Here is a 15,891-nt window from a genome sequence, read left to right as displayed (position 1 = left end):
AGAACTATATATATGTAACAAATATATACATATGTGCACCAAAATATACATACAATAATGATCTGAGTGACTGTATTTGTAGTAGCCAAGAACTAGAAGCAATCTAGGTGTTCATCAATTATTTAATGGACAAGTAAATTATAATATGTTCATACAATCCCACAGGCAATGAAAATGACCTACTGCTACATGCAATAATATCAGTGAATCTCATAAGTGTACTATTGAACAAGAAATGTCAGACAAAAAGGAATGTATATTGAATGATTTTGTGTATATAAAATTCAAAAACATACAATATTGAACCATAGTGTCAAAGGTCAGAATAATAGTTATCTTTGGGAGAAGAAAGAAGTAATATTTAGAGGTTACCAAAAATGCTTCTAGAACACTGACATGTTCCATTTCTTGATCCAAGTGGTGTTTACTTGTATGTTTTACTGGTTTCACCATATGCTGTAAATTATGATTTGTGAACTTTCCTTCATGTATATTATACTTAAATAAATTTTATTTTAAAAAACATAAAAAGCAATAAAAATCGGTAAGGGAAGAAAGCATGTTTCCATTAATGAGCATGGACAGCTTATACACTGACAAGGAAGGACAAAGAAAATCTAAAAAAAACTACATTGATGAACTCAAAATGAATATTAGTAACATGAAGCTTATTCAGTGCAAGAGAAAAACAGTCTTAACCATTAATAAGCCTAAACCCATCATTATGTTGCAGTGTCTTGGGAATTAATTTTAATATAGTTTGTCATAGCTCAGTCATTTCCAGAAATACCTCATAGCAGAGAAAGCTAATTGCAGCCCTTAAAATATTCTTCCTTTATACACAAGATTCACAGGTCCAGGGAAATCTAGACACATGGCCCCCAATAATAAGGCCTGTTTTTTCTCAGCCTCTGCTGCAAATAATAGGATTATGTGTCAACATCCTGTATGATGGAATGTGAAAAGAAATTGTGTCTACAACATCTGGATCATGCCCCAGGAGTGTGTGCTCCCCTGTGCCTTCTCTACAGCATGACCATGGGGCTAGAGCTGCCATATTTCAACTGAGAGATGAAGCCATGAGCTGAGGATGGAAGAGCCACCCAAAGTGCCCTGTTCTGGCACATCTCCAGACTGTTAAATGAGAGATAAATACTTTTGTTTAAGCCATTTTTAAGTTGGATCTTTGTATCTGAGGCAGATGGCCCATTTTTTAACCAGTAGCCAATTAAGAGAAACTAAATCAGCTACTGGTTAAAAAGAAAAAAAAAAAAATCACAGCCAGAGCAGACATTTTTTAAGATAATTAGGTGAATTTGAATACAGAATGAATATTAGACATTGATTCATTGTTCTTTTCTTAGGTGTGTTAATTGTGTTGTGGTTATATTGGTTGTTCTTAGGAGATTCATACTGAAATCTTACTCTCTAATGGTCTGGTCATGTAGGCATATATGATAGATAAAAGATAATATGTCTGGGCATGGTAGCTCACACCTGTAATCCCAGCACTTTGGGAGGCCGAGGTGGGTGCATCACTTAAGGTCAGGAGTTAGAGACCAGCCTGGCCAACATGGTGAAACCCTGTTTCTACTAAAAATACAAAATTAGCAAGGTATGGTGGACCATGCCTGTAATCCCAGCTACTCGGGAGGCACAAGAATTGCTTGAACCCGGGAGGTGGAGATTACAGTGAGCCAAGATTGCGCCATTGCACTCCAGCCTGGGCAACAACAGCAAAACTCCATTTCAAAAAATAAATAAATAAGATAATGCAAATATGGCAAATATTAATGATTAAATCTGGGTGATAAGTATACAAATTTGGTTGTATTATTCATTGACATTTTCTGTGTGTTTAAATTTTTCACAACAAAAATTTGAAATAGTAAAATAAATAAGACAGATCTTTTTGATAGAATCTAGTATGTACCAGGAGCTGTTAGAGCACAAAGGCAAGGCCCTGAGTACAGCACGGAGTCATCAGAATAAAGGCTAACGGCTCTTTAACACAGCAGACAGGTTTGCACTGTGTTGCCATTATTCATCCTATACCTAGAGAGAATGTGCTTTCTTCTTGCTCAGATTAGCTTGTAGATTATTGACAACTTTGCCAGTGTTGTTCTGTAATTCAGGTTAAATGACAGAAACTAGTCTGAAAATAGTATTTTGCATTGTTTTGAGTTGATAGTGGGAGCATGTTCAGTTTAATGCACTTTATTTGTTCATGGTTAAATGTGCTTTGCCTATCTTCTGCGATCCATCTCGTACACTGCAGTGGAATTCATCTTAATTGTGTACTCTGCACGTGCTACTGTCTTCTATGCAAATATTATCATAGTAATAATAATGATGATGTTTCTTTGTTTCTGAGTGTGGCAAAGCCACACTGTGAAAAACTAACTGCTAGAAAATAAATATAAGCAAACACAAATAACCTTATGCAGGAATGAAACACTTAAAATCTCATCAATGTGAGATCCCTATTAAGATCGCATCTATAGAATTTTACTTAAGCTGGACTGTGGGCTCGTTATAATTTAATAGATCTGACTTATCTGTCTTCGGATCAGAGTATCTTTTTCCCATAGGAAACTGCCTCCAATACAAGTTTGAGATTTTTGAGTTTTTCTTTATATATTCCTCAGATTAGTATCCGTTCTATTTATTGATGTTTGCCTGTATTGCATGGTTTAAATTTGTCAGACTAAGAATTTGGAATAACATCACGTTTCTGTGAATAGGCAGAATATTAGTCAATATTATATACATATAAACATATATGGCTAAATTAGTCAATGACATTGCTAGAAATTACATGAGTTACTGTATTTAAAAAGTTAAATGAAAAAATCTGACTATCCAGAGGGATAGAAAAAACTAATTACTATATTGGACCACTTATCATCAGACTGAGTAGAAAACAATAATTTGAAGGAACATTGCAAAATACTAAGGAGTCCTGTCCATATTCTATTATCAAATAATTGTACCAAAAATTAGAAACTTTTATATGAAGGAAATTTTTGATACCTCATATATTCAAAAGTAGTAATTTTTCCCTTCTCTTGCTTACTTTCAGAAAATTTAGATTAAAAAGTCATCATATTTCTGCAGGACTTTTTAAAAAAAGAACAGACAAGTAAGAACAATTTATGTGCTTCTTCTTACAGTTGAAACAAAGGTTTCTTTAATGGCTGAATAATGAACTCCAAAGTATTAGTCTTAGTAACAGAATAATTAGGCAACATTATGACCAGATATTTTATTTCAAAACATTTCAATATTACAAAACAAATGTTTTAATTTGTCCTTTAGTTATGAAAGATTGTAACCTTCTTTACAGAAATAGATATCTATTTCTTTACACAAGTAAAAAATATGATTTCAGAAATTCAGGGGATTCAGATTAAAGTTACTAGGTGCTAAATGCTTGAGGCTCAAAAAGAAAAAGAAAAACAAAGTTGCCATTACCCACTGACATGGAAACAGACAGACACCACTACTACTGACAGTCCTGTCATTCAATTTCAAAAACTTATAGATGGGAATGTTCTACAATGATTGTAGCTCTAAAATATAGAGTACACCATTTCTTAAGGATAAACTTTCAAGGTACAATTGAAAACCTTTGTTCTCAGATTAGTCAGTCTGAAAGGACATACATAAAATATTTACAAGGTCTATTTGGTGCCAACAAACTGCTCTAGAAGATTAGCCAGAGTCTTCTTACATCTAAGCCACTGCTTGTAGTAAGGAAAATATCTTAGAAGCCTATTTATATTAGAACATATAAACTTACTATTTAGCAAGTTTATACTGTGATGTGCCAAACAGCATCCTGTTTCTTTAGATTCAGAATCCTATTTATGGCTAAGAAAATCACCGTGATAACCAGAAACACTCTTGATTTTTGTTAATCATCCTTGCAGATCACATTTTCACTTCCAGCTTTGGATATTGTTTCTCTGTAATAAAATACTAGCAATTTAACTTGATAATTCTTCTGAGCTTGCATAGAAAAAGAAAAGCTTAGGTATGACTGAGAAGATTTTCCTGTTTATTTTTTTTTTTGTTTCTTGTTTTTTGTTTTTTTCCAAAGGAGCTCATCATCGTCTATACCTAGGATGTTATTTTGTTTTCTTGCCTTTTGTTTTACAGGAATGAAAATAACACTCGTCTTTGGTCTAGAAGTAATTTGTACTTGGTATCATTCAATTCAACACTATTTCAGTTTAATACACTTGCTTCGTTCCTGGAAATTATGTTTAAACAAAGTGACTTTCAATTCCTGCTTAAGTACATGAGAGTGAGGAAGGCCACCATATCTGTCACCTCATTCATCACCAGACTGGAGTTGACTGACATAGCAGGCAAAGCATCATCCCCTTCTGTCACATCCCTCCTGATGCAGCCGAACGCTGGACCTCCCTCCCCTAGCTACTTTGTCATTATGGCAGTTCTACATATAGAAAGCATTTGAGAAATTTTACAGGCTGGTAAAATTATTCTGCAAATCTCCATTTTAAAAAATATATCTTCCAGATGGATATTTTTTGTCTCAAAGTTTTGACTAATTATGTCCTGAAATATATGGTTCCTTTTAAAATGATTCATTAGAAATTTGAACTTCATAAGAATCAAATAATACTTTTCAGGTGGTTTTTAAACCACTTGGTTTGAGTCTCCACTAAATACTATCCTTAAGCCACAGATTTCTTCTTCAAGTGAAAGAAAATCCTTTTGTTGTTAGCTTATTCCAGGATTTGTTTTAACATGAAAAATCAATATTTGGAATACTGGACTGAACTCTTGCCCCTCCCTACCTATCCTCTCTCCTTTTTTTTTTTTTTTTTTAATTTTCAGGGACTAAGAAAAAGAAGACATCTGAGTCACAAAAGCAATAAGCATTCAACTCAACCTTTAAAGGTAAGTGACAGTATTGCAAATTTGCTTTCTCAACAGAAAAATAATATGACTAAAGTAATTGGCAGAAATGTCTTTGAAAGTCATCAGAACATGGGTTGTCCTTATAAATTCCATAGTCACTAATTTTCTGTTAAATATTTTAACAGAGCCATCAGTTTTTGTCTTCACGTTGAATGATAAGCTTTCTAAGAATGGGAAATTGGAAATGTCACATTACTTTTTGCCCCATATCCTCAATTTATCCTTGGTGATGGATAAGTAATGAGCCCTTGAACTCCAGAGTCACTTCAAACACTCAAAAAAACAACTCTGCAACTACACCAGTACATTTTAATTCCTATGAGCAAGAGAGTATTAATTACATCACAGAAATCATTCTGGCTAATGAGACTGCAGCTATTCTCACTTGCTAAATGATATTGTATCATTTAAAGAGCCAATTCCTATGTTGCCTCATCTCTTTTTCATGATGATGTCAACTAAGTAATTGATGAATATCTCAACAAAGTTGGTGTTCTGTCTTTTAAGTGGCTGAGTTTAAATGTTTCCCTAAATAGCTAATGACAAGGTGGTGTTTTGATGAAGATTCCTTTTGTTTGATGTCTTTCTCTAGTTCACATTCTTTGCTGCCCTGGTTCACTGCTGGTCTATTTATATGTTTTCTTGTTTGTTTTTTCTGCCTAGGCTTTCTATTCATTCCTTGACTTAAGATGAAAACTATAGCCACCTGAACCCTAACTTGTTGGTATTCTGGGCTCTTCTGGTAGAAATGACTTAATTTTACTACTCCATACAGCCTGCTGGCTCTCTGGGTTTCTCCAGCTCCCCTCATGTATGCACAAGCCTTTCAGGTTCCATCTGATTGCTCAGCTGTCCAGTTTCTTTCATCCTGTCTCTCCCTAGATTTTCCCTAAGTGTCATCTTCTATTTTTCTGAAAGTCAACTACTCTTTGACAAGCCCACTCTCTCCATTCCTATAGCATCATATTCTTGAACTGCCAACTTCCTAAAAATGTGATAGCCACAACTTCTCTATTCAAAGCCTCCTTCACAGACACTTCTAGGACATTGGGACTGACAAGGGACTTATCCAACCATTTTCCTTTAGGGTAAAGGAAACTGCAGTCTGAAGAGGTGAGTTACCAAAATTAACCAGTAATTGACCACAAAGCCAGAACTAATCCCAAGGTATTTTAATGGCAGAGAATTGTATTCCAGGGAGCCAAGAATTCAGACTTGGCTCCTAGTAATATAGTTCTTGTTCCCAGAGATCCTGAGTTATGTCTACCTGGTGATCGATTTCCTTCAGTTGCCATAAGCTTTAGTAGTGTGCAACTGAAATGCAAAGAATGAGGTCTGAAATCTGCCTAGGCATTTAGCAACAACACTTCAATAATTTGATTGCACTTCACTCTCTGTAGCCAGAGAGAATTCTACTGAATTTGCATATGAGTTGGAAAAGGGACATTTTATTGTATACAAAAAAAATGAATTTTGCTTTTGTTTGGTTGGAAAGAATGTTCTGAATCATCCCATTGGATATTAAATAACATAATTTGGCAGAGGTTTTCAGCCTTTGTTGATCTTCCTCCGTTATTATTTTGCTTAACTACCATGATAAAAGACTTGTTCATTGATCCTCTCTGTGGCATATTCTTTGGTAGCTTTGATTTTTTAAAAAAATCTACCCACCCTGTTTTGAAAAGTTCTGGGCCTCCTAAGATGCCTTACTTCTGTTTTCTCAGAGCTCCCACCCCCATCTGGTGGTATCTTCAGGGTGGATCATTAATGTGCCCTTCACTGTGCCCTTCTGAAGCCTTACTGGGAGCAAAATTTTACTTATTCAGTTTAACTGTTCATGAGTGGATGACTTATCTATTGCAATCAGCTCCTGAGTCGGACTTGTCAGTTTGTGGAAAATTGTTCAGAGATGAAGCAATTGTTTGTTTGGTTCTTACTGGTATTCGTGAGCATCCTTGGCAACTTGTAATGCCGTACATTTGGATAGCATTTCATGGCTGGCCGGGTGTGGTGGTCACGCCTGTAATCCCAGCACTTTGGGAGGCCGAGGCAGGCGGATCACAAAGTCAGGAGATCAAGACCATCCTGGCTAACACAGTGAAACCCCATCTCTACATAAAATACAAAAAAATTAGCCGGGTGTGGTGGTGGACGCCTGTAGTCACAGCTACTCAGGAGACCTAGGCAGGAGAATGGCATGAACCTGGGAGGCGGAGCTTGCAGTGAGCCGACATCACGCCACTGCACTCCAGCCTGGGCGACAGAGCAAGACTCCATCTCAAAAAAAAAAAAAAAGCAAGTATTTCATGGCTTTACATCATGTCACTTGAGCCTTTGAGGAAGGCAGGGCTGATACTATCTCCAGTTTATAGCAAAAGAATCTTTAGCTATAGAGAGATTAAGTGACTCGTCCAAAGTCACTTAGATAGTAAGTGGCAAAGTTAAGACTAGAATCGCAACCTGATTCCACTCTGCTAATTAACCTTTAAGATTGTCTTTGTCTTTTTTCCCCACTCAAATTTGTCTGAAAGAAAGAGACACTGCACATTTAGAAGCAGGACCAGAGAAACATTTTCATTCACAAAAGGAGGAGTGGGCTACCACTGTTCCAAACTGCAAGAAAGATTTAGGTTCTAGTTCTAAAATTGCTAATTTAACAGAATGCCAATTACAGAGACAAACAAGCAAATGAAAGTTTGATCTCATGGCTGGGCACAGTGGCTCACACCTGTAAACCCAGCACTTTGGGAGGCGGAGGCAGGTGGATCACTTGAGGTCAGGAGCTCAAAACCAGCCTGGCCAACATGGTGAAACCCCGTCTCTACTAAAAATACAAAAATTAGCCGGGCATGGTTGCACATTCCTGTAGTTCCAGCTACTCGAGAGGCTGAGGCAAGAGAAATGCTTGAACCCGGGAGGCAGAGGCTGCAGTGAGCTGAGATAGCGCCACTGCGCTCCAGCCTGGCCAACAGAGTAAGCCTCTGTCTCAAAACAACAACAAAAAACAAACAAACAAAAACAAGTTCAATCTTGAGTTTACTTGACCACTAATCACATTTCTATGCAACAACTGATCAAAAGCATGCAGTGTGCTCAGAGTCAGGTTCTCAAATACTCTCCTTGCTCAGTACCTTACAAAGAATGTGTGGGCATTCTGTTGTGTGACTAATGAACAGTGTCTGTGGGCGATGCCACAAAACAGAACTTTTCGCAAGTTAGAGAATTCTGGAAAGGCCAGGTAATTTTCCTATGTGGCTGCCACCTGTCGTGTGAACTTTTAGACTTGCTAGGAAACACTGAGGATTCTCAAAAAAATTATTAAAATGGAAGAAAGAGCAGGGGAACAGATGGCTCTTGTTACAGATCACCAGAACTGTCCTCAAGAGTATGCAATTGCTTAGGACCCATAGAAAGCACCAAGGTTGCAAATACAGCGTATAAACTCACAACCAGTAAACATTTTTACACATAGGAGGCATTCCTAATAAAAGTGCTGCTGATGGAGTCTTTCCATGAACTGAGCTATGTTCACGTATCTCTTACTGTCCTCAGTGGTCTAAACTGGACCGTCCAAACTTGGGATATCCTTCTAGCCCTCCAAGGAGTGTTCCTTGGGACCTGAAAAGAAGCTTTTATAACAGTTTCTCATGGGGCCACTTTTTGTGAGTGGGGAGTTGGTAACTAACAGCCGGGAGAGAGGGACTAATACTTAATGCTCTTTCATGTGAAACCCGCCCTAAAGGAGTTGTAAAAGTCTAATAGTTACGTTTTCTGATATCAGTGTTTTCTATCTCGACTTTGTGGCATATTCCTTCAATCTCTGCATTGATAATATGTCTCTCCTCTCAGCCCCAAACTGATCTATCAATTTCCAAAATGTTTCAGTCAGTTGAAATTTCATGAGTTTTTTTTTCCCCCCCACAACCTACTTCTTTCAAAGAAGTGTGGTGTGCACTTCTTGTTAGTTACCCTGTTCTTGTTTTCCCAGCTTTACCTTTATGGTGTCATGGCCCAGTTGTATGGAAGAGTAAAAAGACCTGCAATCCAGGCTCCCTGCCGTGCTGGTCAAAGACATTCCATAACTTAAAGAAAATCAAATGCCTGAGCAAACATAGCGGGTTCCACTTTCGTAGAGGAGGCATAGAACACAAACATCTCAGGCTGTAAGCCCTCCTGCTAAGACTCCTACAGAAAATTCAAGCCTGCTGTACACAGGAAAACAAAGCTTGCTTTTTTTTTTTTTCTATTACACTTTAAGTATGTTACCTGGTTTCTTTCAAGTCTGGGGCATACCTGAAATATTTAAAGGAAAAGATAATTAGGTACTACTCGAGTACCACCAAGAAGAAAACGAAGGGTGTGAAAATGGGTCAGTAAACTGGCTGCCTCAAAACCATTTTGATCTGCATATTCAAGACCAGAAGTAAACAGTATCCATGCCCAGATAATGAAATATAATAGCTCAGCTGCTTGGGCATCAAAGAGCCCTGAACATCATAAATCACCATTAAACTGTAAACTAAACAAGTGCACATTACAGAGTTGAGTTCACAGGGGGAAAAAAAAAAGAATAATCCTTTCACCTTGGAAAAAGTTGAGTTCTCATAAAAATAATTTCCTCCCATGGCTGGGCACTGTGGCTCATGCCTGTAACCCCAACACTTTGGGAGGCCAAGGTGGGAGTCCAAGACCAGCCTGGGAAACATAGTGAAACTCTGTCACTACAAAAAAAATGTAAAAACAGCTGGGTGTGTTGGCACATGCCTGTGGTCCCACTTACTTGAGAGGCTGAGGCTAGAGGATCATTTGAGGCCAAGAGGTTAAGGCTGCAGTGAGCTAGGATCATGCCACTGCACTCCAGCCTGGGCAGCAGAGCCAGACCCTGTCTGAAAAGACAACAAAAAAGTTCTTTCCTGCTGTTACTGTCGTGCATCTGTGAGTATGATCAAGACCTGATGACTCTGGGTCTTCATTTAAGGTTAATATGAATGGAAAGACTCTGAACACCTCTACTTCATATTGCGATAACAACTGAAGCGTGCTTCCAGTCAGAATTACATTTCACCATGCATTGCCACTTATTTTTTTGCTCAGGACAATAATATCCAAGTCTAGAGAAAATGAAGATGCCTAGCATGTTGCAACCAACCTTCATCACACAGGAGAGGAAGCCAGCAGCAAGCAAGCAAGAAAATAGTTTCTCTTAGAAAAAAATAATAATAATAATTCCTTTGGACTTTACTGTCACCATTTCTGAAAGAAAAAGCTAGAGTTAGTGGACAAGTTAAAGGATTTGTTTTCTAAGCCGTTGAGAAAAAAACACTGGTCAAAAGCAAAACCAGCACAGTCTTTATTTTGTTCACATGAAGTGCCCTTGTGACTTCAGTCTTTTATACTCCACCCAACTATCAGGTCTACAACTTCCACAGTTTCTGCACATGCATTTTCCAAAAGCATATGTGTCAGGAATTATAAGTCTTGGAGTCTGTCTGATTCTCTACAGTTGGAATCTGTCTCCTTGAAGTATGGGGTTAATTCAGATTCCTAATGAAATAATAAGTTAAATTTCTACGGAGTAACCAGCTGGGAGTTTTTAAACCTGCCTACACATCTAAAATTTGCCAAAAGAGTCTCACCTTTCAGCTTGTGATACTTACTATGTGCAAAATCCCATGGACACAAACAGGAAATGACAAAGGAACAAAAATATTTGAATTAAATAATATAATGGAGCTACCTTTTAAAAATGCCATCCTCAGTCCCTATAGCTATCTTATTCTATACCTATCAACAGTCTAAACGTTTAAAAAATGAAATATGCCCATTATTAATGTTGACCCTATTTGTAGTGAGAAGGTATGATTGCTTCAGATTCTGTGACAATATCCTGTCTATACCTTGTAGCTCTATTTAAATTGATTTATGTATCTTTATATAGCATATACAGGACAATATGGTGCATACTTTCTTGGAGTTTGAGGAGAAAGAGAAAAGTGAGAATTTTTCCCCAATATCTTCTTTTAAAAGATTAACAGTAAAATAACCCAAAAATTTTATCAGTGGTGACCATGAAGAGAAACTCATTGAGTTTTGTTGGTTTATTACACCCAAGCACCAAGAGCTAAAAATATATTTTTTAAAATATGCCAAGGGATTCAAACATATTTTGTTTTGTTTTGTTTTTGTTTTTTTGAGATGAAGTCTCACTCTGTTGCCCAGGCTGGAGTGCCATGGTGTGATCTCCACTCACTGCAGCCTCCGCCTCCCAGGTTCAAGTGATTCTCCTGCCTCAGCCTCCCGAGCAACTGGGATTACAGGCGTCCGCCACCCTGATCGGCTAATTTTTGTATTTTTAGTAGCGACGAGGTTTCACCATGTTAGCCAGGCTGGTCTGCTATTCCCGACCTCAGGTGATCTGCCCGCCTTGGACCCCAAAAGCGCTGGGATTACAGGCATGAGCCACCATGCCCTGCCCAAACATAAGCTTTTGTTGCAGGACTTTTCCTTGGTTTAGCTAAAGATAGGGTTCTTGTCTGTTCCACAGCCATGAAAATTTAGGCTCGCAGACGGTTAAAGGGTGAGTAAAGCAGGGTTTTATTGGATGAAAAGGGGGTTAAATGGGGGAAACTGGGATCCTCTGCAAGGCCACAGTCCCCTGCTAGAGTGCTTCCCGCCAGGCGTTGGAATACCAGGTTCCACACAGGAAGAGGCGGGACCCGTCTCTTCGCTGCAAAGGGCCGAACCCAAGGCTCCGCCTCAGTGGCAGGCTGGTTGGAGTTTCTCCAGGGAACCCCTCCCACCTGGCCGTCTCACTTTTATACTAGTGTTCATAGAATATTATTCACAAAAGCCCAAAAATAGAAACAACAAGTGTCCATCGACAGGTGAATGGATTTTAAAAAGCTGGTGTATAATACAATGAAATGTTATTCAGTTATAAAAAAAAAAAAATGAAGTTCTAATACATGCTACAACGTGGATAAACTTGGAAACATGATGTTAAATGAGATAAGCCATACATAAAAGGATAAATATTATGTAATTTCACTTATCTGAATAAAAAATGTATAGAGATGGAAAGTATAACAGAGTTTACTAGGGCTGGGCTGGGAAGGGGAGAACGAAAGCTATTATTTAATGGGTACAGAGTCTCTGTTGGAGATGATGAAAAATGTTCAGGAAATGGATAGAGGTGATGGCTACACAACATTGTGAATATACTTCATGCCACTGAATTGTGCATTAAAAAGGTTAAAATGGTTTACAAAGTACTTCTAATAAAATATAACTAGTATTTCCAAGATGGAAAAAAATAATATTCTAGTCTCAAGCATCTGAGAAGATATCCATTGCTCAACAAAACAACTTTACATATACTTTCTGGTTATATTTCAGCATAAATATTTTCTTGTTGCTGGGCCACACCGTTCACATTATTTCCTCATTTTTGGACACTCCGGAGCAGACTTGTACATTTTCAGAAAACTGTCAATAACACTTTTTGCCACTTCGCACCATTAAGTGTTATCTTTGAATCATGTGTTGGCCAAATCGTGTAGACTGTTCTGTTTTTTTCATGGTTACCATAGAAACTGTGCAGTCATAATGTTTTGAAGAGACTCGCAGGAAATTTAAGAGTGCACAATAAAAGTTAACTTATTTCATGGTTTAAAATTTCTTCCAGCTGTCTCCATTTGTGATGATTATCATGTTCACATTGGGAGTATAAACATACAACCAAAAGGGCTCTGGTGACTATGGCCAATAAGCCATCTCACCCCTCACAGACTTCCCTCCCAACCTCTTTCCCTCAAAGATTTGTAATAGGAACACGTGAAACAAGTGGTATGTAAGGTTCAGGTGTTTTCAATTATTTCCCTCCTATGAACAGAGGTTTCCTGGATCCAAAACATGTTTCAGCTCAAAGGGTTTTCCTTATTTTTGAAGATGGTATCATCTCAGGAAAATTTCATCTACATATCTCTGATTCACCAATGCTTCATTAAGAAAGCATCTCCTCGGAGCTCTTCTACACAATTATTTCCTCCATGAGTGGCCAAAAATGTGGTACATTTAAGTATGTCTTTTGTAAAGTGTGCTCTTAGAAAGTATATAACCTTTGCCCTTGCAAGAAAGAGAGAAATGAATGCTCAGCACTGGGATTTGTGGTAGATTCCTTGTCAGTTACATCACCACAGAGCATTCCAGCACAATGCCTCCACTATCTTCCTGCTCAGGGACTGTCACTCTCCCTCTAGTATGGCATAGGTGAGGGAAGATAGACTCATCTCTGATGGTATAAATAATTAACTGCCTAAATGTTGTTGGTCATGCAAGACAATTCAGGGATTATAAAGAAAGAATGTGTTTCTGCAGCATTTTATTTTCCTAAGTTTCTACGAATAAAAAGCTAAAAGATTGATTTTTAGGTTTCAACAGCCTTAGATAGCAATGGGCTTTATCTTATGGTTTCAGAAATTTGCCACTTCATCAATGCCCTCTGCAAGTTAGCAGCAGCACTCTGTTTATAAATATCTTGCGGAATTGTGAGCATTACTTCATTAACATTTGAATGAGCAGCATTAATAATATTCATTTTAGGGAAACAAATTCATCTACAGATGGATGAACTAGATGAATACAATGAAAAATAAATCCAAAACTTTACCTACTGCTTTATACTCCCAAATGGATAAACATTTTAAACTATCCTGCCTCCACACACTCACACACACATGCACACACTTTATGATTTTGGCAGGAAATAGTAAAAGAAAATATGAAATGGTAAGCACTGGTCCTATGATAATGTTTTTGATTAATTACCAGTGAGCTTTGAAGAGAAATCCAAATTTTCAGATAAGTATCAGGGCTAGAGTTCTTTTAGAGGGCAAACTTTTGCTATTCTTGGCCCTTACTCCAGTGTCTAAGTAGAGGAAACATTAGCATTTAACCAATCTAAGTTTTACATTCGTAATAACAATACAACTTTGCAGCAGCTGTTGCTCAAAGAGTACAAAGCTTCAGTTAAACAGGATGAATAAGTTCTGGAAATCTATTTTACAGCCTGGTGACAGTTAATAATAATGTATTGTAGACTTGAAGTTGCTTAAAGAGTAGATCGTGTTATGTTTTCGCCATAAAACAAATGTTAAGTATGTAAGCATAAATATTATTTTGATTAAATTAATCATTTCACAATATATACATACCTCAAAATACCATGTTGTACACTGTAAATGTATACTAGTTTTATTTTTCAATCCTATCTTAATGAAGCTGGGGGGAAACAACTAATATGACTTTGTGCTTAGGCAATATAGATGGTTACCACTCAATTATCTATGATTATGAAAGTACTCACTTAAAATATATCTATATAGATTTAGTCATAATCATATTCTTTGGAATACATTATAGTGACAAACCAGAGACAAGTAGAAATTTTGTTTTATTTTTGAGGTTTTGCTTTCCTAAACTTTTACTTTTCGTAGGCTAAAGATAGTTTCACTATATTCAATGCCATAAGATTATCAGCCTGTTATTTAAATTTTACAGCAATATGAAAAAATGTAAAACTTTTGGAATTGTTTGAGAACAGTATTATTCTGTCCTAAATAAGTTACATATGTATCTGGATTGTGGTCCTGAAAATGAGGGGAAAGCTTCTCTAAATAAGAAGTCAATATGATTACGAAGTTACCAAATTTTACCTTAATATCAACAGATTGCAGAGGTCAGTAATAAAACTCTTTTCTACCTTCTATCTGCATAGCACATTGTATTTTATACTAGTCAATGAATAGAGTTCAGACAGAAGGAGCAATGTCGTCACCAGGAGCATAACTACCACAAGAAATGGTTTTCAAGTTTATGTCTTATGCCTCCTACTAATGGAGAAAACAGGAAGCCTCCTGGATAGGTTGGGGTGGGAAAGGAATCTACTTCCAAGACTCCCCATTCACATGGTTGGCAAAGTGGTCCTGACAGCACATTCCTATCCACAACGTCCTCTCCTTAAGGCAGCTTGGGCTTCCTCACACCTGGTCCCTAGGTTCCAAGGGTGAGTGGCCTAAGAAACAGGAAGTGGGAGCTGCCTATTTCTTAGGGTATGGATGCAGAAACCAACAGCATCCCTCAGACATGTTCTATTAGTCAAGCAGTTACAGAGCCTAGGTTCAAAGGGAGGGAAAATAGACCTCACCTCTCTGTAGAAGGCCTGGCAAAGGATTGTGTGCCATTTAAAACCCATTATTATTTGTAAATTGCCAACCAATTACACACTATCAACTTGATCTTGCCTTTCTAAATGCACTGGGAATGGGAATGTCTGCCCCAATCACTGACAATAAAATATATTCCAAGTCCACCCCAAATTCAGTTGGTGGACCCATTGAATCCTGATGTTTCAAAGAATCAGAACAGGGAAGCAACTATGGCCTTTTATGTTTTGGGTGGGTATATAGTGAATTTAATTGAAATAAGGAGAATCTGTTTGAATATTTCTCTGAAGCAACAATTGGTTCTACAGATTATAAATTAACTCTTAATTCCTTGCACCACCTTTCCAGGGCTCCTCCACATCTTTCCCTCTTCCTTTAGTCACTAAAATCCACTAGGATTAGCTGGAGATATACTGTGATGGGCTTGTAGTTTTGTTTAGTTTTTACCTTTCGAGCTTATTTTTCCCTGTTATGCATTGTAATCACCAGATATTTTTTGAGCATCTATTATACACTAAGCATGAAAATAATGTGTAAGAATAACACATTGTTCATGCCTTTAAGGAAGTCATAGACCAGTGGGAAAGACACTTGTAACCAAATATTTAAAGAATCATAGAAGTACTATAACAAAACTAAATACAAGACCCTGAGGGTTCTTTGAAGAAAAATAATTGCAGATAGGTGCCAAGGAGCTGATTTTAAGAGAAAGGCTAGA

The 15,891-nt window shown here is 37.4% G+C and overlaps 1 protein-coding gene across 3 annotated transcripts in view; it reads left to right on the top strand.

Annotated features, from left to right (window-relative positions):
- Positions 1–12,973, top strand: part of LMNTD1 (lamin tail domain containing 1) — a 55,025-nt gene extending 42,052 nt beyond the window's left edge. For 2 of the 3 annotated variants that reach the window (XM_050746740.1, XM_050746739.1), the window contains exon 9: positions 4,162–4,510. In XM_050746740.1, the coding sequence (XP_050602697.1) occupies positions 4,162–4,307 (146 nt within the window). In that variant the 3' untranslated portion in view covers positions 4,308–4,510. Of the gene's footprint in view, positions 1–4,161; positions 4,511–4,866; positions 4,930–12,345 lie in introns of those variants that run through there. The other variant, XM_050746741.1, reaches the window with a different exon arrangement.
- The last annotated feature ends 2,918 nt before the right edge of the window (positions 12,974–15,891 follow it).

Source organism: Macaca thibetana, chromosome 11, assembly GCF_024542745.1.
Source record: "Macaca thibetana thibetana isolate TM-01 chromosome 11, ASM2454274v1, whole genome shotgun sequence".
NCBI classification, from domain to species: domain Eukaryota; kingdom Metazoa; phylum Chordata; class Mammalia; order Primates; family Cercopithecidae; genus Macaca; species Macaca thibetana.
The sequence above is the reverse complement of the archived record's forward strand: the minus strand, read 5'-3'. Positions and strand labels throughout refer to the sequence as shown.